We start from the raw sequence: 26,859 nt of genomic DNA on the forward strand, positions 1-26,859 counted from the left end.
GTTGTTGTGAACGTGCGATTCAGGCGGCTAATGAAGGTAATGGAACCAAATTATGCCATTGTGTCAATGCTTTTTTCAAAAACACTTATCTAAATCTCGAAGATCGGATCAGATCGAATCGAATAATGATAATCGATTCAAGATCTTGAGAATCGGAATCGAATCGATTCTTGAAATTTGAATCGAAACCCAGCCCTACTCATTACGCGTTATTGTGCCACGCCCACGGAGAGCGCGCGGTATTCAAACGCAAATGATCTAAGGCAAGCCATCCAAACATGCCAACGCCCACCAACTGGATTATAAAATCATGTTTAGTAAGTTTCTTACTACCGCTGTGATCACAGCGTATCCCTACCCTGTGAGGAATAATACTATCTAATAACCCTGGAAAATGTAACAGAAGTGCTGGTAGTTTCATTTCGAGGAGCAACGGATCCAGCTGATGTAGTAAGTCATTTATTCTTAAGTGCTTTGTTCTAATCACGATATTGAATAGAGTCTATAAACCGCAAAAAGACTGTTTAAATATGAATTGCTTGTCTGTGTGACACGTAACGCGTAATGAGGTATAATGAGCTGGAAAGAAAAATACTGACATCTCTCTCTTTTCATACAGATTACATAAACTAAGAATATTTGTTTTTTTAAATAAATTACTTCATTTAAAAGAAGCGAATGTCAGCTTCATAAAGAGAAATCTCTCGTATCTCTGTGACAAGCATTGACAGAGTTACAGTTCATTTTTCGGACGCGTTTCAGAATGGACCTGAATGACGAGAGAAAGTAAAACGCGCATCATGTTTATTTTTCTTTATTTGACGAAAAGCACAACACTTTGTTTTTATTGTGGGTACCCACAAAAAAATTAGACACTTAACAGGATGTAATGATGTACAGCACTTATATGTAAGATCTAAATCAACAGAGTAATTTGAGTCTCTTTTGCACTGATAAGGAAAAAAGTGAGCTGGTATCGCCACTTTGTTTACTACAGTTATACAGCGCGTGTCTGTGCCGTTCATTCACTCTCGCATCTACATTAGTAAACATGTTATTACATTTACATGAACACATCCAAACTATATTGCTATAGCCTACTAAGATGAGTAAAAATAGACTGAAATATGTTGAAATAAAACGTCTGTATAAGCAACAAACTGCAAATTAACATGTATATGCTAATATATCATACACAATATGTTACAGACTAAATATGAATGTTTAGACAAGATTTTGTGATTAGTTTTGGATAGATTATAAAGTTTTGACTGTAAAAAAAGACTACTGTCACATTAAATAGGTAAGCTTTTGTTCACCAATTTCTGCTCATGTTAAATATACTATAGTATGATGTTTTGTCAAAAATAAAGTAGGTATATTGAATTATCAACTAAGATGTTATTATAGTGTTTGTTCCGATATTCAAAATAATGAATCCTTACCTTTTTTAATACGCATGATAAAATGTATACTTTTTACAAAGAAAGAATACACTTGAAATATTGTTAAAATTTTAATTGTTGTTGTAATTGTAACCTATTTGTAATTGGTTACAATTTCTAATTGTAAAATATGTATATTAGGTATGTAACGATTCACTCAACTCACGATGCGATACGATTCACGATACTGGTTTCACGATACGATTTTCTCACGATTTTTTTAACAAGTGATTCATTTAAGAAATTATAAATGAAAAAGTGTCCCTTTTATTATTTCCCAGACAAAATGCTGCACATTTCTTTTTCATTTTAAAATATATTTGTCAAATAAAAAAACTACATTGAAATTTTTAAAAAAATCCCTTCAAGGTTGTTTTAACTCAGTCTTTCTGTCTGTCTGGTCAAGAGGGTGGACACTGGTACCTTCGCACACTAAGTAAAAGACTATGTAAAATTAGTACCACATTTAGAGGGGTTTTAATTTTGTTATGATTTGTATCATTACACTAGCAAGAGTAAAAAACAACAACACACATTTAGAAAAATATGCCATAACCATCAATAAATTATATGTATAAAAAAAATATAGCCATGTACACATTTAGAGAAAGAGATAGTAAAATAAATACAACACCTGGTTGCCACGGAAACACTGATGCACCTTGTGATCTCCGTGGCTCTCGCACTTGTCGTATAATGCCTTTTACATAAATACGGAGGTGACTTGTGCTTATCACGGTGGTGATTATTATTAGTCTACGGAAAGTTAAAATGCCGCCACAGCTCCGATTTGAATGAGTCAATATCTACACTTGCCGTCGCCATGTGTTTGACGGCACGTGCACACCAGTCTATGGCACACACTGGCGTGGCCCGAGCGGAGCAAACTGAGCGTTTTCAGTTCATTCCTGTGGAAGTTGAGCTTGGCTCACACAAGCTCAAGTTCCATGAATGAAGTGAAAACACTCGCTAGCTTCGCGCCAGTGTGTGCTTGCTGCAACTTCACAGTAGGCTACAGTAAACGCCCCTGCTTAAAACGTGTATCGCGATTCGTTTAACATTTCAACCGACTTGAATCGTCACACATTTTTATCGATTTTCAACCGGTTGCGAGTGAATCGTTACATACCTAATGTATATATAGATAATTTCTTTTGTCCTTGCGTTCTTTGACACTTAATATGCAGCTCATTATGTATGTGGCACATTATCCGGCCTTTGTCTTCTCAGGTGTGAACACGCCTCCACGCATATTGCCTTTCCAAACAAAAGGTGTCTTATAAAATTTAAATCAATGTATTGTTTTGTGTAAATGATTAGGCAGGATGAATTTCAGATCATTTTGAAGCAAAAACTCTAGGCAACAATGCCCATTAGTCAAAAGTCTTGTGGACACATATTTAGTATGTGTTTTGTGGCCTTATTTCAGACACTTTAACTTTTAGTTTTTTCAATAACCATGCATAAACAATATTCTCTCAAAAATACAAACATGTACATTCATGTACACTCACATATTACGGTAGCCCCGTTTGTGCTATAGAGTGAATTTACACCTTTGCCATTAATATGTTTATAAATAACTGAAAAAAGCACAAATGTCAGAGCATGTCAGAACACCTCCAGGACCCAGAAAACCCGTCAGACCCCTGAGGGTTAAACTCAATGGTCAATCGGAGCGATTTCTCTCACTGACAGCATTCTGAATCGGACAAACTCCCGCCGAAGTGGACCAGCTAGAGCCGATGTGTGAAAAACACTGCAAAACTAGCCCGACAGACGATCACCAATGGCCCGACGTTTAAACGGCCAGCATATAATGTTAACTTATAAACATTTGAAGGCTACGTGTTTGTTGAATACCACTCTACAGATAAAGCGTTGTGCAATTTTTCGGTTCGCGTACCTACCCAAAGTGATAAGATAAAACTAAATTCTGCACCAAATATATAGACGAGTAGTTTGTTTAGACATGGTTTGTAAGGAATAACAAACCTGCCTACATATATTCAAACGCACATAACTATAGAATCAATTCTTAATGCGCATGTGAACGCCATCAGCATCTATCACAAGTTCGCGTTTAAAGTCCGTTTAGAGAGAACGGTGTCGTCTTAGCGGCCCCTAATTTAATAACAAATGATCATTTAGACGGAAGTGAATCAATCAAAACTAACTTTAGCTGGAAAAAACATTTTTCAAGAACCACTGTAAAAACAAACCAATCTCTGTTACCTGAAATTATATGTTTATCTCTGTAAAGCTGCTTTGAAACAATCTACATTGTTAAAAGCGCTATATAAATGAGGATGACTTGACTTGACTTGAATGTATTATTTGGTTACAATTATTGTCATCATAAATGATAAACTTTAAAATTTAATTAATATTTTAGTTAAATGGTAATATAATTCCAACAGTTTTTGCTATGGTAATTTAAGTAACCCTAGTCAAGACAGATAACATGGCATCTTTCTGTCATGGTAATTGTTACTAATGTGATGGTGTTGATGGCTGTGTTCTAGGGCTGCACGTTTTCAAGTTTTTCATTAACCGTTAACCAAGGCCCTTAGCGGTTAATACTCGGTTAACCATAGTGTACGCGCCGCAACCCCGAGATACAGACACACGAGAAAGGGGTAGTTCATTTTTAACACCTTTAATAACTGCACAAAACATCTTTAACTTTTAGGTGGCAAAATATTGTTTTAGGCTACCTAATTCTGTGAATTACACTGCACAAACCAAAAGTACTACTGCCGAATGAAGAAGGGTCAGTTCTCCCCAGAACATAAAATATTCATTTTATTTTATTTTTCGTGTTCGCATTTATATGGAACAAACAATTGGACGTGGCAGTTCTGGAAGCGGCACTAAAACTTTCACAGAGACCTCAAACAGAATGCACAAAGCCTTTCTTTAAAGTGAATTTCGTTTTGTATTAATTGTATCTTAATTTTAATCAATGTTTCATCAACCAAATACCTGGAAATAAGTAAATATAGCAGACATTAGATAATACGGAGCCGCCGGCGCGTGAACTGGAGCTCATCTCATAAACGAACTCAGCGTAGGCTATAAGGTAGCCTAGTTGTGTCACAGACCTGATAAATAAATCTATATTGAAATATCTACTTTTAAACACAACAATTCAAAACGAAAAAAAAAAAACAGACTGCTCTCTGCTTATGTAATCCGTATGAAAAGTGCATTTCTCTCTGGCGCGTTCACTGCGAAGATCGCGAATCAGCATTGTCAACTTCATCTTTCCAGCTGAGTGAGCCTGGAAACAATTAAAATGTCTCCTTGCTATATTTGACATATTCATAATCATTACTTTTGCCTGTTCTTTTTGACAGCTTTTAGGTTATTGGCAGCGCAACCCAGGCTACATTACATGAACGCGTCAGCACCGAAAACATGGAGATGGAGATTTTTTTTAAATAATCGCACAACCTATTTGATATTCCAATTAAATAGGCTACTCAGTTAGGCTACTCATCCCAACCAACTATTAAAAAAATGTTTACTTGTAAGCGGTCTTTTTACATGTTAGTTTTTTTCTGTGAGCGGGAATTGAAAACCAGGAGTGGACTATTAGCGAAGTGATTACAGAATGCTTAGAGTGGAGAGAGGAACGTGCTTTCGCTCCACTCCAGGCTTTGATCACATCCCCCTCAGCAAGGTGAATACACCTCGTCTTTCCTTAATTTAAGACCTATTCAAACTAAAATTAAGACATTACACTATTTGAGAAATGAAAGCCTATTTACGGCCTTAAAATTATGAAAAGTGAACTTCTTGTGGACAATTCAAATGTCTGGGAGCGCTCTGGCGGTGCAAAAATGTATTACAACTAAATTCAATGCACGCCATTGACGCCACTTAACCGAGCAAAATGTTTCACTCGGTTACGCAATTTTTAACGGTTAATCGGTTAATCGGTCAACCATGGACACCCCTACTGTGTTCATTAAGAAAGTTGTTTGTTGGATTAGTGGCCCTTTCTGAGGAAAATGTTCTGAGATTTGTGGCTGGCCGTCTGCAGGTCACATTCGTTTTGATAGCTGTGTTTTTGACTAGGTAGGGGTTGTTTTGGCTCCATGTTGAGAGACTTGAAAGGTGCTACCTAAACAAAGATGCAGCAAGCTGAGCAGATGATTAGTTTGTATGAAGTCTTGGAAATCTACCAGCCTTTCTAACATAAGATTTTTTTTTAATAACACCTCTTTTTTTTTATTTCAACAAATCTCCACTTTTTACAGACGCAATCATCCTGAAGTCAACAACATTTTGAATGTTGCTCATCTGGCTGAGTTCATTCTCAGTGACCTGCAGCTGGTGATTTGTCTCTCTAACAAATTAGACTATTTAGCTTTTTCCCTTGGGTATTTTTTTTGCGCTGTGCATTGACACATCATGAATTAACAGGCACATATTTCTTTTCAGCGTCAGTTGAGCGTAATAACAAGTACATGTTTTTTTTCTTTTTTTTCTTTTTATGAAATACACATATTTTACTGACAGGCAAACTCAGGCTTTGGAATGTTCTTATTGTAGGTTTAGGCCGAACTTGTAACAGAACAGGGGTGGTCAGTGCCAGGATTAGTCTCACTCTGACTACTTCCATTCATGAGCATGAACGGACCCCACAGCAGCCGTCACCGCCATCATCATCATGTGCTATGAACAATGTCCGGCATTGTGAAAGTTGAATGGCACTGTACCGATTTGGGTGGGGTTCTTTTGATTTTTAGGTCTGCCTGTGGTTTAAGCTCGGTAGAAACTAGTCCTGCGAGGCGAGCTGTCCAGGGCGAGCGGCCAGCTATTGTCCCGCTGTCCTGGCACGCAGATGCACAACTCTTGCTCCAGGAAGTGTCCTGTGTCTCTGAGCAGCAGTGAATGTGGCCTCGGTGTTCAGAGCTGTTCAAGCATGCCATCCTTTTTATCGCGGCAAAAAAAAGTCTATACCATCACTTTGCCTTGAAATAAAACAAGAAAGTGGAGACAGTGCAGATAAACATTTGATGGCTCCATATCTTTTTACCTGTCAGTAGATCCCTCAAAAACACCCGTCTATATTGATATCCTCTGCCTTTTCCACTCCAGGCCTATTGCTTTTCTTGTTTTGTTTGTTTGGTGCCGTTTCCAGAAATCATGGAGATGTCGCTGTTCTGATTTGTTTTCCAGTCTCTTGGTTTTATTGCGCTCTTTACTGGGAGCACATAAATCTTAAACATTCGAACACCCTGGCAGCATTCGGTAGCATTATAATGTCTAATCTAACTTTATTTTAAATTTTGAAATACCATTGTTGTTGAGCATTGTCTAGGCTCATGATTCTACCAGCACTTGGAAGGGATTTGAAAGAGCCAGAGCTGACAAAACGGTGTGAGCTGTTGGGAATGAAGGTATGCTGTGCCCTTGAGATAGGGAGTGTTATGGAAGCTATCCTACCATCAGAAAATGGCTTTTGTGACTCCCAGGCAGGATGCATTTTTTCACACGTCTGTTGGGCTTTGAGACCGTGAAAAGGGAAGATCTAGGACAGAAGAAACTTGCTGGCGTGGGTGAGATGGTGACAGGTTTCTAAATGTCAAGGTCCTTATTTTTCCACGTCTTGACACCTTTGTTTCAACACTTTTTTTTCATCCCTTGTTCATGCTTCAACCTATCAGCTTTTTGTTTATTTGTGCAATATGTTAACGGCAGTTATCTCTATTTTTAGTCATTTAACGTAACTTATCTAGATATGTATATGTACAGTACACATCACATGTTTATCTAACAGTCTTCATCTACAATATGACCATTAGTCTAGCCTAATTAAAAGGAATGTTCACCCACTAATAAATAAATAAAACATTTAAAACTTGTATGACATTCTTCTGTGGAACATAAAATATTTTTGAGAGCATATTTTGAAAAAGTGTTTGCATTTGTCCATACTCGTACAATGGTTGGACCTCATTATTCTTCAATATTCATATAGATTTTAAATTATACTTGAAATGATGACAGATTTTCATTATCCATTTCTAATAATAATTCATAATAATAATAATCCAATTAATAATTGAATAATAATATTGCTATTTATTAGTAGTAATATTTTAATATGAATATTATTAATAAATACTTTTATTTATTGAATATTGTTCTTTTGAACAATGTTTGTTGTTGCCATTCACGGAAAACTTACTCGAATAAATAACTGAAACAACCATTTAACATTCACATAATGCACAACCTTGATTTTGTATATTTATGTGTGTAAAAGCATCTGAATAATCAGAGAGTGTACAGTTCTGCAATTCCCTTTTTCATATTTTTTTGATGAAATATTGTACTTTTTCTGTATTATCTTCACTCATTCACAGGGTTTATTTTACAGGGAACGTTTTTATTACCTTTGCTCAAATGAAACAATATTGTCACAAAGCCATTTCGTCACCTTAGACTTTTGTTCTGAGCGTTGGATATCGTGCTTTGTCATCCAAGTCATACTGTTTAGAGCATGCATTACACAGTGAGCTGCTTCAGCCGACTTTTGTCAGAACTTTTGCATTTTAAAGAACCAGGCTCTGAATAGGGAAGCTTTAAAGACTGTAATCCGACCTCTGACGACACGCTGATGGCTGTTCACGTTTCTCTGCTGGACACAATGAGAGCCCAGTGACAGGTATTGTGGCCTGAGAGTAATCCTGGTGTAAAGGGAAGGAGATGTGAAGCTACTGGGTGCAAAATCATTATTCTTGAGTGTCCCTTGTGGAATGCGGCCTAGATTTGTCTTTTTGGTTTATAAAACCCAATGCCTCCCCACTATTCACATCAAACACTTCATGTTCTTCTCTTAACGTCACCAGCCCCTAAAATTCAAAAATGAGAATTCTGGATCACGAGCAGACAGGAGAATCAACAGCTGTGTTTAAGGATTGTGAATGTGAGAGGATTTTTACATGCTGTACTCCCAGCAACCTTTTGAAGAGATAAAATGACCTTCTCTAAGGCTCTTTTATTTCTCTGGCAAGATTTTCTTTTCCCCTTCATCCTTTTATTAGAGGCATACTCTTGTGCCTTTTGCCTTTTTTTGTGGTATTCATGCATTTTTTTATCCCAGAACCCCTGCAAGGCTTTGATTCTTTGTTCTACTCTCCCTTTTCACACGTCCCATACATGAAGTAGGTCTGTGATGCCTTTGAAAATTGACCTGTATTGCTTCTCAGACACGTTGTGTCTTGTTGATTCACTTCAGTCTTTCCTCAGACGCCCTGTGTGCAATTGTATGCTTCACCCTTTAGGTAAACGACATGTGGGCCAATGATAATGGCATGTCTATAAACCCTGCATCTTTTGAAAAGATTTTATTGAAAGTGAACAAAACCCTAAAAACACGGTGTCCTTCAACATAGAAGACGTCTGTAAAAAAACTGCTGACTGCTATATTTGCTGACTTTTCAAAGTTTCTACCGTTCTTTTGTCTGAAAAATGATTTTATATAGTTCAAAATGTATTTGAAAGTTACATAAGGAATATTGGAAAGGTTTAGGTAACACCTGAAGTTACACTTGCATGAACTCTCTTGCAAGATCCTTTCACACTTGCAAACAATTTTATGGCTTCCCTCACCTTTTGCCTTCGACACTATTTCCTGCAATCACCATTGGTTCTCTCCTCATTCTGCAGAGGTCTTTACTTGGTTAGTGCTAATCTGAATCATATTCAACTCATTCACCTGTGCCACACTTTGCACTAAACCCTTCATTTAAGATGAAACGATTAAATGACTTTTGCCCTTAGAAGTGCATGAAGGATAGTGAGGATCACTTTTTAAAGCCCTCACTAATCAATACAAGCCGCCTCCATTATCCCATAATCTTTGCATTGCCTTTGTAAATGCCTCTTTAGACGTTCTTGGTATTCAGTGAAAAGAAACCCAGGTTGTAGTGCTCCCACGGCATCATGTGGGTTTGGCAATTGCAGTCGACATTCAGAGAGGGGTAATACAAGTTGCTCATGTGGTCTAGTCCCTTGAATACACAGTTGCATCTTAGAGTTAAATTAAAGGATTGCTCTGTCCAGAAGTAAAATAATTGATTACAAAAATGGTGCAGAGTAGATTTTTTTGCAAAAATTGCATTGAGTTAAGGTGTACTTTTGTTAAATTAACACTGTTTTCTTTTTAGGTAAACTCGAGGAGGCCAGAATGCTCTGGGCATGATCTGTCTAGAGCATCCAGTGACGAAAAACAAGAAACCACCTTCACCAAGTCTGAAACCCAGATCTTCTCTACACTGGATCAGGAGATAAGGACTCAGAGAGGGTAGAGAAGGGGCATAAAGGTGTTGGGCAGGGGGCCGCTGGTGCATGTGGGGGCAGTGCACATCCCTTGCTGGAGAGTGGAAGCCCACCTCGCCCATGCAGTCCCCTGCCCAACCCCGTCTCGCCACCCTCTGCAATGGTGACATGAGCAAATGCATTAAGGAGAAGCCCAATTTTGACTTATCTTTTTTGACTCATTGGAAAAACAATACAATAGATTTGTAAATAGAGGACTGTGTCTATCCTAATTGGTGTGGTTGCAAGGTGATGATGCTGATGTGTGGACGTGTAAGGCGGCTCTTCCGTCAGCTCACGCTGCAGACCAGCCTGCTGCTACTCTTCCTTTTTTGCATGGTCAGTGTCCTCATCTCAGCCTATTTCCTGTATGGCGTCAAACGGGAGCTCGAACCAGCAGGAGTCGTAGTGGTCCCAGAAGAAGGTACTGCCGATTGGGAAGATCTCCGAGCAACTCCTTCCCCTCCGTCGGCAAGGGTGCTGCCTGCCAGAACCGCCAAACCGGCAGACATGTCTCGAACTGACCCTGTTGTGCTGGTGTTTGTGGAGAGCTTGTATTCTCAGTTGGGCCAGGACATTGTGGCCATCTTGGAATCTGGGAGATTTCGGTATCAGACTGAGATCGCTCCAGGGAAGGGTGATATGCCCACACTCACAGACAAGAACCGGGGTCGGTTCACACTGGTCATCTATGAGAACATCCTCAAATATGTCAACCTTGATGCCTGGAACAGAGAGTTGCTGGACAAATACTGTGTGGAGTATGGCGTTGGAATCATCGGCTTTTTCAAGGTACGCCATTTTGTTTTGTACAGTGTGACCTTTCACAGAAAATTGTGTCACTAATGGATGTTAATATGACTCTTAATTCCAGTGGGTCAATCACCTTGCACTTAACAATCTCACGGCTGACATTTCACAGTCTGATTCTTATGTTAGTTTGCAGAAATATTGCCAGCAGAGGGAGGTTGGGGCATTATGCTAAACATTGCAGTAATAGCACATTTCTGAATGTCTTTGTTAATTGTCTTGGCTCTTGTTCTATAAGGGAGCTGCTCTTCGAAATCAGTATGAGAAAATAATAGGCCCTAGAGCCACATTTGACTACTGCTCATTGCTGTCTGTCATTACCGTATTGTAAACCTCCTCTCCCAGTTCTCATATATTGTTTGCCTAAGGCCAGGTCTGCTTTTATTACCCTCACATGCTTAAGTGCTGCACACTAATTGTTAGTGGAGGTTAACTCAGTTGATGATACTGTTTGAGTCTCACTCGCCTGCAGCAGAAGGGCGAGGACATCAACACATCTTAAAAGAAACCGCACAAAATTTGCTATCATTCATTTTTATTAACTCAGGCTGCTCCGATTCTCCTCAAAGCTGTTTTTACCCCAGGCTTTGCGGTTTACACAATAACAGGAGCAGTTCAATCCCTGATTGGCTGGAAATGTTGTTTTCTTGTCCAGGCAGTTAACATCCTTTCCTTGCTGCATTCCATTGATTTAGAACCTTGAGCATGTCTGATAACAGACCCAAATGCAGACCAAACCTTTTTCCCCTTTGAAGGAAAAAGTGTTGCCACTAGTAATGGAACAGGCATAATTACCTTCACATCAAGCCTTGACTTGCACCTGTCAATGCCATATGCATTTATCTCTCACGAGTTGGAGTATGTCTGAACGCACGCATAGAAACATCACGGCGGACACCAGCGCTTATTTTAGTTATGCTTGCATGCATCAATGGGTTCAGACTTTTGTTGGCCCTCCTATTAGTCTTCTGACATAATCCCATATCCATAGTCAATTTGTAATTGGAATAAACCCTTTTGGTTTTCTAACCAGCACTTGAGTTGGCATAATCTCTAGGGACCATATTAAGTCTCCGGCAGCAACCAAACACACTAGCTCTGTTCTAAAACCTATTGAGCTGCCTATCAAAACTACCTAGCATTTTAAGGGATCATAAGATGTCTGACATGAAGGCTGTTACCTTTTTTTTGGTAAACGGCAGTAAACTATTCCTTGTTTTTACCAAATGTAAAGGCAGCATCACATGTATCCTATGTAGAAAAGCAAACCCCAGCTCAGTAGGGAAAATAAAGAATCATTGAACTTTCAAACAAGACCAGAGTTTCTGATAAACATAGTTCTAATTGATTGTTTACCCAATATTTGTTTACTGTGTGTTTTTGTTAGAGAAGTGTGTTGTTTGGTTGCTTAGCAACATGCTAACATCAAACTATTGTAATCAACTTCTTAGAGTTACTACATGTATAGTGTTTCAAATCAGTCACTTAGGATATTCCAAGTGACTCCCTTAGAACGGAGTTGCTAATGTTGGCAGTAGATAACAAGGTGGCTTACAAGTCTTTTAACAGCTTTTTGGAAATGGACTAATTATCTAACACGGTTCAAGAATTGTTCAGTGTCAATGAAAGTTAAATGCTGATAAGCTTCTCAAGAGCCTTTGGCTTGGAAGTGTTGCTGTAACAATGGAGACAGGAATATGGAATTAGGGAGAGAAGGAGAGGCTCAGGGAAGTTATTGATTTAGGCCGCTGATATGTGGAAAATCTCCCATCCACCCTTATTCTCCTAGTCCTGCTGTGCTGAGTGACATCACCTCCTCTTGTTTCAGTGTGTTGCCATTAAAAGAAACAGATAAAATGGGCATGATTCATCAGACATGGACTCTGCATCTCTTCAGAGGGGTCCCATTGCTACCTCTGGTGGCAGAATAATGGCTGTGTTTGGAGATGAGCAGGATACAGGCCTCTCTCCAAATTGTAAGGCTCATTGTGTTTGTTCCACTCAGTGTGCAGTTTATCACCAATTGATCCAGCTTCACAGGGTCAGCTGGCCTGAGCGGAGAGTGGGCTGCATGCAGATGAGTGCGGATGGTGTTTAACTGGCACCCATAGTACCACAGGGTATCTAATTCACAAAAAGTACATGAACTATACAATAGTGATATATTAAAGGGGAACAAACAAACAAACAAAATATGTTCACAAAGCTAATGTCTTTCACAGTACATCTAGTCTTTTTCTAACTACAGAAGGCCTGCATTGCTGGACGCTTACAAACAATGTCGAAAGAAGCAAAATGTCGACACATTAGCTTTGCAGGTGTTTGATTTCTTGACCGTTTTCTCTTAGCAACTAAATTGAGGATATGATATGCTGTACTAGCTTCTGAAAATCAGATTTCTGAGTTTGAACATATTTTTACAAGTTAGAAATCTCACTTCAAGTGGAGTTCCATTGCCCTTTCCAAGTAGGTAGTTGGAAACTCATGCTGAATTTAATTCAAATAAAAGTCTAAGCTGTTAAAAAATGGTTATGACATCACAGCCATGAGCACATTATAACCTCTGGGGTCTAAGGGGTTTTTGGGGTCCTTGAGATGTTCTGACATGCCCTGACATTTGTGATTTTTTCAGTTGCTTATAGGGCTGGGTATCGTAAAAAAAAAAAATCGATACCGATACCTTGACTTTGATACCGGTTCCTGAACGATACTTTTTTCGATACCAATTTTATCAATATAACATTACCTAAAAAAAAACTTTTATTTTTTGAGTCTGTAAAAAATCACCAATGCTAAAGTTTTCTATGTTTCCTAATCATTTAACAACATGCATTCTTTACTTCAATGAGCTCATTGTTTCTGCCTTAACTTAATGCATTGTTTAACAATGAAACTGAATGAAAATTAATTGAAATGCATTACACACAGTCACCCCTGATAACACATGCATTTTCTGTAAAGCTCCTTTGAAACGATATGTATTGTCAAATAGGGCTGGGCGATAAATCGATAACGATAATTATCGCGATATGATTTTTCTCGATAAAACGATATCAAGAGTTCGATAAATGTTCGATAATGTTTATGCGCCAAAAGCGGAACGAAACTCATTTGAACCGCGCGCCACACGGACCATTTATCCGCTCGGCTCAAAGTCCAAACCGCAGCGCGAGCTCACGAGAGCAGACGCGTTTACTATGATCGGTCTCTGTCTCGAGATCCAGTGAGAAGCGTTTGAATTCAGCGAAGAACACAAATGTCTCAGTGATTTAAACCAGTTTAAAGGCAGAAGAAACGGCGCGGACAAACAGGAGAAACACTGTGTGAAATGATACAGTCACAATCTGAATTGATTTACCATGGATTTACTGTAACGTTAGCCTGTAATAACTGCACCATGAAATGTAGGATATACATATTGAATTGCATTATATTACGAATGTAGACAATGTATTAAATGACTAATGGAATATAATTACAGTATTTAATAATCTATTTAGGCTACTGTTTTTCATACAAATACCATGGAAACCATAAAGTTACATTTTGCCATGATAGTGATGTGCTATAGGCTATGCCTGGTTTTATCTGTGGTTATCATGATCTAAATGCATGATACTGGATGACCAATGGTTCATTTTAATAAAACTCAAACAGTCCACAAAATGTAACCTGTTTTTGTTAATGAACATAAATTTAACATAGTATTAGCTTGAGTTAGGATGTAGATTTACTGTCAACTCAGTCAAATATGCATTTTGAGACAAAACATGTAATATTAATATTGCAGCCTGCACTGCAAACTTTGCTGAAGATACATCCCATCAAAGTTAGGCAACACAAACCTGTTTCAAGACTTGAAACAATATCCCCCATTAGCACATGCAGAAACTAAGAAATATATTTTTCTATTCAAATATTTTTTTTCTTTAGGAAAAATGACAAATGTTTGAATGTTCTACTTCAGATTTGTGTAATGTTCACCTGTTCGGTAAGTGTTTGTCATGATATGTTCTCACAATAAAGAGTAGTTTAAAACCACAATTAACGCTCTGGTTTCTACAACTTTCCCTTAGGAGCGAAAATCTCCCTTTAAATTTGAAAGAAACAAAGATTTGACATTTATCGTGATAATTATCGATATCGACTGATATAAAAAAAAATATCAAGATAATTTTTTTTGGCCATATCGCCCAGCCCTATTGTGAAAATGCTATACAAATAAATGTGAATTGAATTAAATATAGGCTACTGGGGTGCGGGATATATGCCTCGCGCTCAGCACACATGAAGCTTGCGCAAAGCACTGGCAAAAGTAGCCTAATGATTATGGATGTGTCGGGAAACGATAGCAAGAAGATATTTTAATTGTTTATTAATGAACAAGTGTTTACTAAACGTGTTGGGTGCAAAGATGATTATTGCGAATTTGCGATGCTGACTCGTCATCCCTGCAGTAGTGAACACGCGCGCGCCTATATGGATTAGGTAATCAAACTATTTATTTCTAATTGTTTCTTTTAAAAGTAGACATATTTTGAACATATATAGAACTATTTCTCATGTCTGTGAGGCAAGTATCCTATACGCTGAGTTTCGGTTCATTTGTGACGCGCTCCAGTTCTTGTGGTCGAAGGCTGATAAACTTTCTACTCTCGAGTGTATTCTGTGCGCTTTTAAGTGCCTTATCAGATTTACTGTGTTACCGGTCTTGGCAGCAATTATCTTGTCGAAAATATTGCATTGTGTGCTTATGGCATCGAGTCGGGTACATAGGTACACTTTTGATCATTTCCACATATTTTCTATCTATCTGGGTTGGACGCTTACACACACACACACACACACACTACAGCCTCTAGTGCGACGAGCCACGTCTCTGGGCAGCCGCGTAAACTAGTGTTTTTCCGCCACAGCCAATCATGCTGCATGTTTATTGTTTCACTGACGTTGACGAGATTAACCACTTACAGGTCATTCTCAAAAAATTAGCATATTGTGATAAAGTTCATTATTTTCCATAATGTAATGATAAAAATTTAACTTTCATATATTTTAGATTCATTGCACACCAACTGAAATATTTCAGGTCTTTTATTGTTTTAATACTGATGATTTTGCATACAGCTCATGAAAACCCAAAATTCCTATCTCAAAAAATTAGCATATCATGAAAAGGGTCTCTAAACGAGCTATTAACCAAATCATCTGAATCAACTAATTAACTCTAAACACCTGCAAAAGATTCCTGAGGCTTTTAAAAACTCCCAGCCTGTTTCATTACTCAAAACCGCAATCATGGGTAAGACTGCCGACCTGACTGCTGTTCAGAAGGCCATCATTGACACCCTCAAGCAAGAGGGTAAGACACAGAAAGAAATTTCTGAACAAATAGGCTGTTCCCAGAGTGCTGTATCAAGGCACCTCAGTGGGAAGTCTGTGGGAAGGAAAAAGTGTGGCAAAAAACGCTGCACAACGAGAAGAGGTGACCGGACCCTGAGGAAGATTGTGGAGAAGGACCGATTCCAGACCTTGGGGGACCTGCGGAAGCAGTGGACTGAGTCTGGAGTAGAAACATCCAAAGCCACCGTGCACAGGCGTGTGCAGGAAATGGGCTACAGGTGCCGCATTCCCCAGGTCAAGCCACTTTTGAACCAGAAACTGCGGCAGAAGCGCCTGACCTGGGCTACAGAGAAGCAGCACTGGACTGTTGCTCAGTGGTCCAAAGTACTTTTTTCGGATGAAAGCAAATTTTGCATGTCATTCGGAAATCAAGGTGCCAGAGTCTGGAGGAAGACTGGGGAGAAGGAAATGCCAAAATGCCTGAAGTCCAGTGTCAAGTACCCACAGTCAGTGATGGTCTGGGGTGCCATGTCAGCTGCTGGTGTTGGTCGACTGTGTTTTATCAAGGGCAGGGTCAATGCAGCTAGCTATCAGGAGATTTTGGAGCACTTTATGCTTCCATCTGATTTCATTTTTCAGCACGACCTGGCACCTGCTCATAGTGCCAAAACCACTGGTAAATGGTTTACTGACCATGGTATTACTGTGCTCAATTGGCCTGCCAACTCTCCTGACCTGAACCCCATAGAGAATCTGTGGGATATTGTGAAGAGAAAGTTGAGAGACGCAAGATCCAACACACTGGATGAGCTTAAGGCCGCTATCGAAACATCCTGGGCCTCCATAACACCTCAGCAGTGCCACAGGCTGATTGCCTCCATGCCACGCCGCATTTCTGCAAAAGGATTCCCGACCAAGAATGGAGTGCATAACTGAACATAATTATTTGAAGGTTGACCTTCTTTTTGTGTTTTAAAAACACTTCCTTTATTGGTCGGATGAAATATGCTAATTTTTTGAGATAGGAATTTTGGGTTTTCATGAGCTGTATGCCAAAATCATCAGTATTAAAACAATAAAAGACCTGAAATATTTCAGTTGGTGTGCAATGAATCTAAAATATATGAAAGTTTAATTTTTATCATTACATTATGGAAAATAATGAACTTTATCACAATATGCTAATTTTTTTAGAAGGACCTAGGTACCGAAAAACAAGACATGTTTCGATACTCGGTAGTATCGAGGCAATTCGGTCGGTACCTAAAAAGTACCGAACTCGGTACCCAGCCCTAGTTGCTTATAAACATATTAATGGCAAAGGTGTAATTACACTCTATTTAGCACAAACAGGGCTACCATAATATGTGAGCAACATGTATGTACATGTTTGTATTTTTGAGGGAATATTGTTTATGCATGGTTATTGAAAAGAATAAAAAATAAAGTTTCTGAAATAAGGCCACAAAACACAAACTAAATATGTGTCCACAAGACTTTTGACTAATGGATGTCGTTGCCTAGAGTTTTTTCTTCAAAATGATGTAAAAGTGGATGTTTAGTGGTTCACACCTGAGGAGACTATGGGGCCCACATACTTAATGAGCCATTCATTCAGGTGTGTCACTGAGTCACAAGAAAGAATGCAAGAGCAATATATATGTGTGTGTGTGTGTATATATATATATTCTACCAAATTGGTTCACAGTTGGAAGCATCTCATTTTTTAAAATATTTTTCCATGTTTAGTAATTGTGCAGTTAATTCTCATACTCTATTTTCAGTTTTGGAATTCGTATCCTCTCCCCAAATTTGTCACTAATAAAACTCAATAAAAATTATTTAAAGAAAAGGCTTATATTTACCTTTTTAATAGTTTGTTTACATCTACCTTGTAAATATATATTTTTATTAAAAATGTTACAATTACAACAATTCAAGTGCAATATTTCTTTGTAAAAACTAAAGTATACATTTTATCATACATATTTCAAAGTTAAGGATTCATTACTTTGGATATAGCCTAGGCTACATTGGAACAAACACATAATAACATATTATTTGATTACTTTATTTTTGACAAAACATACTATAGGCTATTTAACATATGAGCAAAAATTGGCAAACAAAAGCTAATTTGAGGTGGCAAATATTTTACAGTAAAAATGTAAAATCTATCCAAAACTAGTCAACGAAATGTTGTCTTTCATATGTCTGTAACATAGGTCTTTCGTTTATATAAGAAATATAAATGTTAATTTGCAGTTTAATACGTTGCTTATACAAATACATTTTATTTCAACATATATCAGTCGATTTTTACTCATCTCAGTATAGCAATATAGTTTGCTAAAAGCGGATCATTCATTCACACACAGAAACGCGATTCAAATTTAAACTGTCTTTTTGCGAGTTGTGGTAAACAGCGCATATCTGCCGTTCATTCATTCACACACAGAAACGCGATTCACTTGAGAATGAAAAAAACTTACTACAGTATTCCTCAGTATTATCCTACAGTATTATCATACATATTTTAAAGTTAAGGATTCATTAAGTTTTTATATAGCTTACATTGGAACAAACACTATAATAACATCTTAGTTGATGAGTTTATTTTTGACAGAACATAGCCTACTATATATTTAAAATATGAGCAGAAACTGGATGACAAAAGCTTATTTGATATTTTAGAATAAAAACTTTATAATCTATCCAAAACTACGAAATGTTGTCTTTCATATTCCATCTGTAACATAGTAGGCTAAACATAAAAAACAGCGCCCATCTGTGCCGTTATTTCATTCACACACAGAAACGTGATTCAAAATTAAACAGTCTTTTTGCATTTACAGACATTAGAACAAAGCACAAGAATAAAAAACTTAGGCTACTCACAATTCTCGGCTAGATCGGGCTACTCAATATGAAAATAAACCAGCACATGTTCTGAGGTAAATGTCCCAGGATTACTCCTCACAGTCACAGCCTCGCAAGACGAAAAGGTACATTAATCTGATGATTAAATTTGTTGTGTTATCGCGTTTATGAGGGGCGTTGACACGTTTGCATGTGTCGCTTCAGATAATTTGCGTCTGAGTAGCGCGCGCTGTCCGTGGGCGTGTCAAATTAGCAGAATAATGAGCTGAGAGAACGATAATGAGATCGGCTGACAGCCCTCTCTTTTTTTATAGATTACATAAACAGAGAATATTTTTTTTAGTTTTGAATTCGATATTTTAAAAGTACAAACTTAAATGAATATTAAGATATATTGCTCATGCTTGGGTGAATAGTATGTAAGTTTTGTTTAAGTTTAGAGATGTGCTCCAGAAAAAAGGTTAACGGAGATGGAGAGACCGAAAGCACACCCTGTTTATTTTCTTTATTTTACAAAAGCACAATGTTTTATTTCGATTGTAAGTGGACTCATAAAAAAATAGACATTCAACAGTTTATTTTTTTATATTTCTTAAGTGTGTATGACCAAAAATGACAGAGTATTTTAAGTAGGGATGCACCGATACCACTTTTTTCAGAATCGATCCGATCCGATACCAAAAATTTTGAGTATCGACCGATACCGATGCCGATCCGATACCAGTGCAGTTTTTTTTTAATTAAGTAAAATGTATATAACTCTCTGTGTGTTGAACTGATAATCACTCTTTTGTGTGTTAAACACAATCTACTTAATACAGACAACTTCATTATAAAGAAAAACAAGTCCAAAAAATATATGATCATAATCTATGACAAAAATGTTTTTATAAACTAGATTAGTGGATAATTCAGCAGTAAAAGCTCTAACTTGCTTGCGCTTGAAGCAACATGGAGTCACAGCGCGCAGAGTCCGCATTGAAAAGTTCAAAGCACAAACGAAAGACATATTGATGCGTAGTGTATTATACAGTAAGTATCTATCCAATAGTTTGAGCCTTTTCTTTTAACAGTTTTAAATTTTAGTTACTGTGCGCGTGAAGAACAATTATAGTGCTCTGTTTGTACTCTAGTGTTGTGAGACACCCGGTAGAAACATGATTAAGTTACAGCAATAAAGTCCAACAAGATAAAGTTGTTTTATGCGAAACCATAGAGCTTTATCTACAGATCAAGTATAATAATAGTAACATAGAATCATCTTGGAGAGAGTTTCATCATGTTGACTGTCGTAACCGAACGCGACGCTGAATGCTGAATGAAGAATGATGAATGATTGACAGCCGCAGCAGAGGGAAAAGTTTACGTGATCTTGAATTGAATTACTTAAATGTTAATTTCTATCTCACATTATACTATAATGCCTTTAGAACACTTGTAATATAGTGCACGAAAACTTTATGATGAATTATGTTTTAGGTGCTTTTGTGGGACTTAACAATAACACAGAATAGTATACGCACAATATCGGATTTGGATCGGCCTCGTCTGAACGATACCCGATCCGGCAAAAATGGCAGTATCGGAGCCGATACCGATGCTGAGTATCGGATCGGTGCATCCCTAATTTTAAGTCTATTTTCCTGCTATGTGAAAAAAATCGAGCAAAACGCGCCGGCGCGTTTGTCGACCCCAGAGGGTTAAATATGGATAATGGTCTTGTAATGCAAAATTATGACTGACTAAAAGTATGAATGGAGGAAAAATAAAATGCTAAAAACCTGAATGTGAATATGACCCCTTTGAAGTGGATTTTGATCTTCCTATATTTTACCAATCATTTCTCATCTGCTCTCTTTTCTTCCAACACTTCATGAAAGGCTAATGAGAACAGTTTGCAGAGTGCCCAGCTCAAGGGCTTTCCTCTCTTCCTGCACTCCAATCTGGGTTTAAGGGACTGTAGCGTCAACCCCAAGTCTCCACTGCTGCTCATAACCAAGGCCCGGGAAGTGGAACATGGCCCCTTACCTGGAGATGACTGGACTGTCTTCCAGTCTAACCATACCACCTATGAGCCTGTGCTGTTAGCTCGGGGACGGAGTACGGAGGCTAGTGGAGCGCCCGGACCCCTTCATGCAGCCGTGGTTCAGGATTTGGGTCTTCATGATGGCATCCAGCGGGTACTCTTCGGCAACAACCTGAACTTTTGGCTGCACAAACTGGTGCTGGTGGACGCAGTGAGTTTCTTGACTGGCAAACGTCTCTCACTGGCTCTTGAGCGCTACATACTGGTTGATGTCGATGACATCTTCGTTGGGAAAGAGGGCACACGGATGAAGGTTTCTGACGTCAAGGTGGGTGTGCTTTTTTGTTTGAAAATTCGCTTTGTGCAGTTTTTCTTTAATAAATAGCAATTGATTTGCTAGTTTATTATCAGTTCCATCACATTTATACATTTCAAATGTGAAGCGAGTGTAACTGTATTAAGTCTAGCTATGATTGGATGTCTTGGCCATATATCCATGCAGTATACATCCACTTAAAAATGATGCTCTCCTCCTATTTTCTTTATCTCTCTCTCACCCGCTCCTTGTCTGCTTATCCTTCCGGTTATCCAGACATATGCATAGAGCGAAAGTAGGGCTCAACAGTAAGAATGGATAAGGACCCATGTGAGAGATTGTGGGGCCAATTGACAGAATAGTCCTACCCTATTGCCCACTACGTCCTATGTTTTTCAATCATGTATATTTATTTTTATGCTTCGAGATATTTCTGTGATGTACAGAAATACATTAATACATAGATTAAGCCCAAAGTTTATATCGACTGTCCGCGTCCCGTGGCGGTCCACTCACTGTCCGTGTGACGTAATTTTTATCATCAGGAAGGTCCACGGACATCCACACACACTTTTTAACAAATGTTAATTTCTGGCTCACTGGATCAGCAGAAAACAAATTCTTATTTGTGAGTCAAAGAAAGGATGGGAAATGTACAGAAGGGAATTAATTTAAACTGAGGGAAATATGCATTGAGGAAAAGAAGCTCCAACCTCTGCAGTTCTTTTTCCAAATCTCTCCTCTTCATTCCATTTCACTTTTATTTTATTATTTTTTCACGACTCACTGTTCAAAGGGCATCCAAAGACTCGGCACAAGCATGAATATTTCAAATGCAGTTTTCTGCATCCTTGTGAATCTCTCATCTTCGGGGCGCCCCGTTGCAGATGTTCAGCCGAGGGAAAGGATAGAAAGCAAACATAATCAAAGACGTCTTCTCTGTCTGCGGACCTCTGTGCAGTTAAATATGAATCAGGCTTTTGATTGAGTCACACTGGAGAGACAGGCAGTCAAAAACAAGCACAGTAAACAAATCAAATGAGAGGCAGATGCAGAGCTAATTCTGAGAAGGGTAATGAAGCAAACAGAGGAGACGAACAGACAGTAGACATGCTTGTGCTGTCCCTCTAGCGCTGTTACGGTTGTGCGCATACATGCGTTGGCGTGTGTTAAGCTATGTATCTCTTTTGTGTTCTCATCTGCTGTCTTTGTACTTTTTGAATATGTTTTGTGTGTTAACTGACCTAGGGGTGTTTTGGCGAGTTTTATTAAATTGCTAAACTCCATGTTTCAAAGGCACTTCTAGAGACGCAGAATGAACTCCGAACCCACGTGCCCAATTTCACCTTCAACTTGGGATTCTCTGGAAAGTTCTTCCATGCGGGTAAGTAAATATCACGTTGTTTGCTTAGCAAAATGCTAACAACAGTCTTTATGGTATCTGTGAGTGTTTGTCAAGTCTCCTATGCGTGAGTTGCTGCTCATGTAGAGTTTTCCTAATCAGTCACTTATGAGCTGATTAGGATGCTGTTTTATAAGGCAGCTTTTGGAATAGACTCAAGATGTTCACCGTTTGTGTCTGTGTAATTATTTTCCAGGCACAGATGAGGAAGATCTTGGAGATGACCTGCTTTTGTCCTACAGTAAAGAGTTCTGGTGGTTTCCCCACATGTGGAGTCACATGCAGCCACACCTCTTCCACAACCAGTCTGTGCTGGCTGAACAAATGCTGCTCAACCGCAAGTTCGCGGAGGTAAGCTCTAGGTGATATAATCAGAGATATGGTCTGATTTTCTTGAATATTAAGTCTGTATATTATTTATTTTAATGTTTTTTTAAAAATTAAATAAAACCCTTTTAGGGCTTTTAACTTTATTCCTTGTGTGTCTGTAGGTTTTTATAGATCATATAATTTGTCTGAAAGAAAATTGTCATATATTGATATTTCATTCTAACATAACAGTTCCATTATACCATCCATGTAGGATTTCGCAGAGATTTTTTTGTGATGTGGAAAAAAAGGCTTAATTTTGTGATGGCTTTTTTCAAATTGGGCAATATATATTGCGAGGTGTTTTTTCTCTTCTTTTTTGAGGTGGAAAACTTGAATTGGCAAGAACAGGGTTCTTTTAAACTAGGGATGCACCGATATGAACATTTTGGCCTATACCGATAACCGATAATTCTGTATATATTAGAAAGCCGATAACCGATACATTGGCCGATAAATCTAAATCCAAATTTTTATATAATTTTTGAGAGCCTGATTACAAAAACAAAAGTCTCACAATTAAAAGCCATGACCCAAACACAATTATAATGTTCTCATTATAATTTGATGTAGCCTACAGTATATGACAGACTTGCGCTGCATGTTGCACTGAACTGTATTTTCCTTTTTGAAGTGATTTTCAATCATATTTCAAGCAATTTGAAACCATCATGGCAAGCAGTGCCCATCTGAAGTGTCTCAGCTGAAGAAATTAATACATTATTCATCTGCTTTAATATATCGGCTAAATTTTGTTAACGGTCATCGGCCGATAACGATAACATTAAAAATAATCATATATCGGCCGATACCGATATGGCGGCCGATATATCGTGAATCCCTATTTTAAACTGCTACCTACTAAATAAAAATTATTTAATCACTTTCTGTGTACACCACAGACAACATTAAATACACATTTTTATTACTTTTCTGACATGAAGAACCATTGGTCTCTTAAATTTATAAAAAGAAAATCCTGAAAATAATAATTCATAACAATGCAATTTCAACGTTTAATTTCATTCAAATTTAACACAAAATAAAAAAACATTAAAAAAAATGTTTTTACATTGCCCATTGTTTGTTTTACTTTGTGTTCTGTTACACTGCAAAAACACAGATTAGCATAAAACTGTGATGTTAGTTGGTAAATGAGAAATTTTAGCTCATATTTGACTCACTATGCCTGAATGCGCGATGACACGTAATAATGCCGCACGACATGTCTTGAGTCAAATTCTGTGGAAATCCGCAGCAATTTAAAAAAAATTGCAAACTTTATTGCGGAGTTTGCTTACTTTTGCGTTAAAATCTGTGCTCGCAAAATTGCGAAATCCTGGATGGACTGACTGACTGACTATATATGTAAGATTAGAATTATCATGGCTCAAATACATGAGGGCCCACAGTACATTGAAAGTGCCTGGATGATATACTTATTTTTTTTTATTCTTTACATCCATGCATGCATACATTAGCTAATATTGCGTACAAGCCCTGTGGAGGAGTTTGTGACTTTTATTTCTCATTTGTTGTAAAAGATAAGCAAGGTATTGTAGACAGTGGCTCTCAGCAGTTTTAAAATGTATAAACTTTAAAGTTAAGGTGTAATTCATTTTAAATTAACAAATCAGATTTAAATGCACATGTGGCATCAAAGCACAATTTTACACCATGGAATTTTCAAAAAAACACTTATTTTCTGTTCACCAGAGATGTACATACTTTTAGAGCATATAGAAATTGAGATGAACTTATGCACAATTATAAGTGCATATCCTGAAGTACACTTTTTTTTACCATTACTGTGTTGTGTTTTCTGTTCCCTTTCAGGAGCATGGCATTCCCACAAACATGGGTTATGCAGTGGCTCCCCATCACTCCGGAGTGTATCCCATCCATTTGCAGCTGTACGAGGCCTGGAAGAAAGTGTGGGGCATCAAAGTGACAAGTACAGAGGAATATCCCCACCTCAAACCCGCACGCTTTCGCAGGGGCTTCGCACACAGTGGCATCAGTGTAAGAATGTTAAGCTTTTATGCCTTTAATGGATAAAATGAAGATTATAATGTGGAAGAAATAGGGAGAAAGGGTTTGGGAAATAACATGGACTTGAACCTGCATCACTGGGGCTAACATGTTGCAAAACATATGCACTACCAATGCACAAATTTATGTAGATAAAAACAGATTTTTATTGAGACTGTAGCCTGTACAGCTGTATGGTTGAACGATAATATGTTGAATTCTTATTCTGGCTGGAATCAGTACAATAAACCCCAGGCTATTTTGTGTATGGTTTGAGCTTTGAATCCCAGTAGGGGGTTAAGGGCAAACTGTTTGTGGAAGTACAATTTGAAAAAAAAAGAAAAAATGTTATCATTTTTGCATCGCTTTAGGGAACAACAGAGAGAGAGTATGGCAAAAGCTTGCTGAATCATGACAGAGCGGTGTATGTGTGTGTGTGTGTGTGTTTGTGTGTGTGTGTGTGTGTAAGAATGCACTGGTGGCCAGTGCATTCTTACACACACACAGATGTGTGTAGAAGATGGGTAGAAAGAAAAATATTGGAAATCATAAACTGCATCTATTTTTTTTTCTAAAGACACATTTTACATTTCCTTAAGCTGACGTAGTTATTATCCAATGTTCATATCAGGGAACGATAAACGCGCATGAGGAAACAAAGACAGTCGTCTCATCGTACTTGCATGATGTAAAGAATGCTTTCAGAATGGCGAAAGAATAACTAAAAAAGCACATTTAGTGAAAATCATCTTCACTCTACCATCGCTGGCTGTCAAATAAGATCATATATGAAGATGTGTGGGCTACGTCATTCGTCATTTTGTTAGAGCGAAAACATTCCTTCAACTCATTCAACTCTGGTGGAACATCCTCCAGTTATTGTACTTCATTTTTCTACACTGAGGTCATGCAGTCATTCAGTTCCGTTCCAGACTAAAGTGACAGTCAAATGAGATGACGTATTATGGGTAATGAAATACAATGTTTCTCCATTTGCGCATGTGGAGCACCACAGATACATTTACCTTATAACTAAAAACAAACATTTCTGCTTAGATTTTGATACAGCAGTAAGCCTAAAAGAGCTACATAACCATGTTCAAATTTGTAATAGAATAATTTATGTGGCTTATAGTTTTTACAAAATCATGAAATATTTGTAGTATATAAGATAAAAAAGAAATTGTTCATGTTTATATGAAAATTGAATTTGATGTCAGATGTGTATATATGGCTTTTTTTGTGAATGCAATTGAAAATCAATTAATTTAAATAAAGAGATTACATACTAGAAGAAAAATCTTTGTTTTTTAGGTGTTACCCAGGCAGACCTGTGGTCTCTTTACTCACACCATCTTCTACAATGAGTATCCTGGAGGCTCTAAAGAGCTGGACAAACTCATAAATGGAGGAGAGCTTTTCCTCACTGTCCTCCTCAACCCAGTGAGTATTGACAGTTGTATTCTTTATCATGTCTAAACCAGTGTGTATCACACAATGACTTTTGGGACATGATCTGTTAGGGTTGATGAGAAAAAGTCCCCTTGTTTTTAAAGCAGCGCAACTGTTTTCAAGATTGATAATGAGAAGAAATGTTTCTTGAGCATCAAATCAGCATATTTGAATGATTTCTGAAGAATCACGTGACACTAAAGACTGGAGTAATGATGCTGAAAATTCAGCTGACATAAATTACATTTTAAAATATATCATTATAGAAAACTTTAGAGAAAAATTATTTTCTGTAAATAGAATTTTGTAATCGCATCGAATCGGGACATCTGAATCGATACCCAGCCCTGCTCACATCAGATATTCAATAGGAGAATCCCAAACATCGTCCCTCAAAAGAGGGCCCTGAATGATCCATTGAATTTAGAGTAGTTTTGAAGTAAACTTT

At 37.8% G+C, this 26,859-nt stretch overlaps 1 protein-coding gene across 3 annotated transcripts in view; it reads left to right on the forward strand.

The window, feature by feature from the left end:
• Positions 1–26,859, forward strand: part of ndst1b (N-deacetylase/N-sulfotransferase (heparan glucosaminyl) 1b) — a 111,281-nt gene that overhangs the window by 63,952 nt on the left and 20,470 nt on the right. For all 3 annotated transcript variants that reach the window (XM_077195285.1, XM_077195266.1, XM_077195275.1), the window contains exons 3-8: positions 9,632–10,574; positions 20,696–21,169; positions 22,454–22,541; positions 22,756–22,910; positions 24,765–24,950; positions 26,274–26,402. In XM_077195285.1, the coding sequence (XP_077051400.1) occupies positions 10,035–10,574; positions 20,696–21,169; positions 22,454–22,541; positions 22,756–22,910; positions 24,765–24,950; positions 26,274–26,402 (1,572 nt within the window). In that variant the 5' untranslated portion in view covers positions 9,632–10,034. The remainder of the gene's footprint in view (positions 1–9,631; positions 10,575–20,695; positions 21,170–22,453; positions 22,542–22,755; positions 22,911–24,764; positions 24,951–26,273; positions 26,403–26,859) is intronic.

The sequence above is a fragment of the Siphateles boraxobius genome, unplaced genomic scaffold (assembly GCF_051911475.1).
Source record: "Siphateles boraxobius isolate OS27281-9 unplaced genomic scaffold, OSU_SipBor_1 11, whole genome shotgun sequence".
Taxonomy (NCBI): domain Eukaryota; kingdom Metazoa; phylum Chordata; class Actinopteri; order Cypriniformes; family Leuciscidae; genus Siphateles; species Siphateles boraxobius.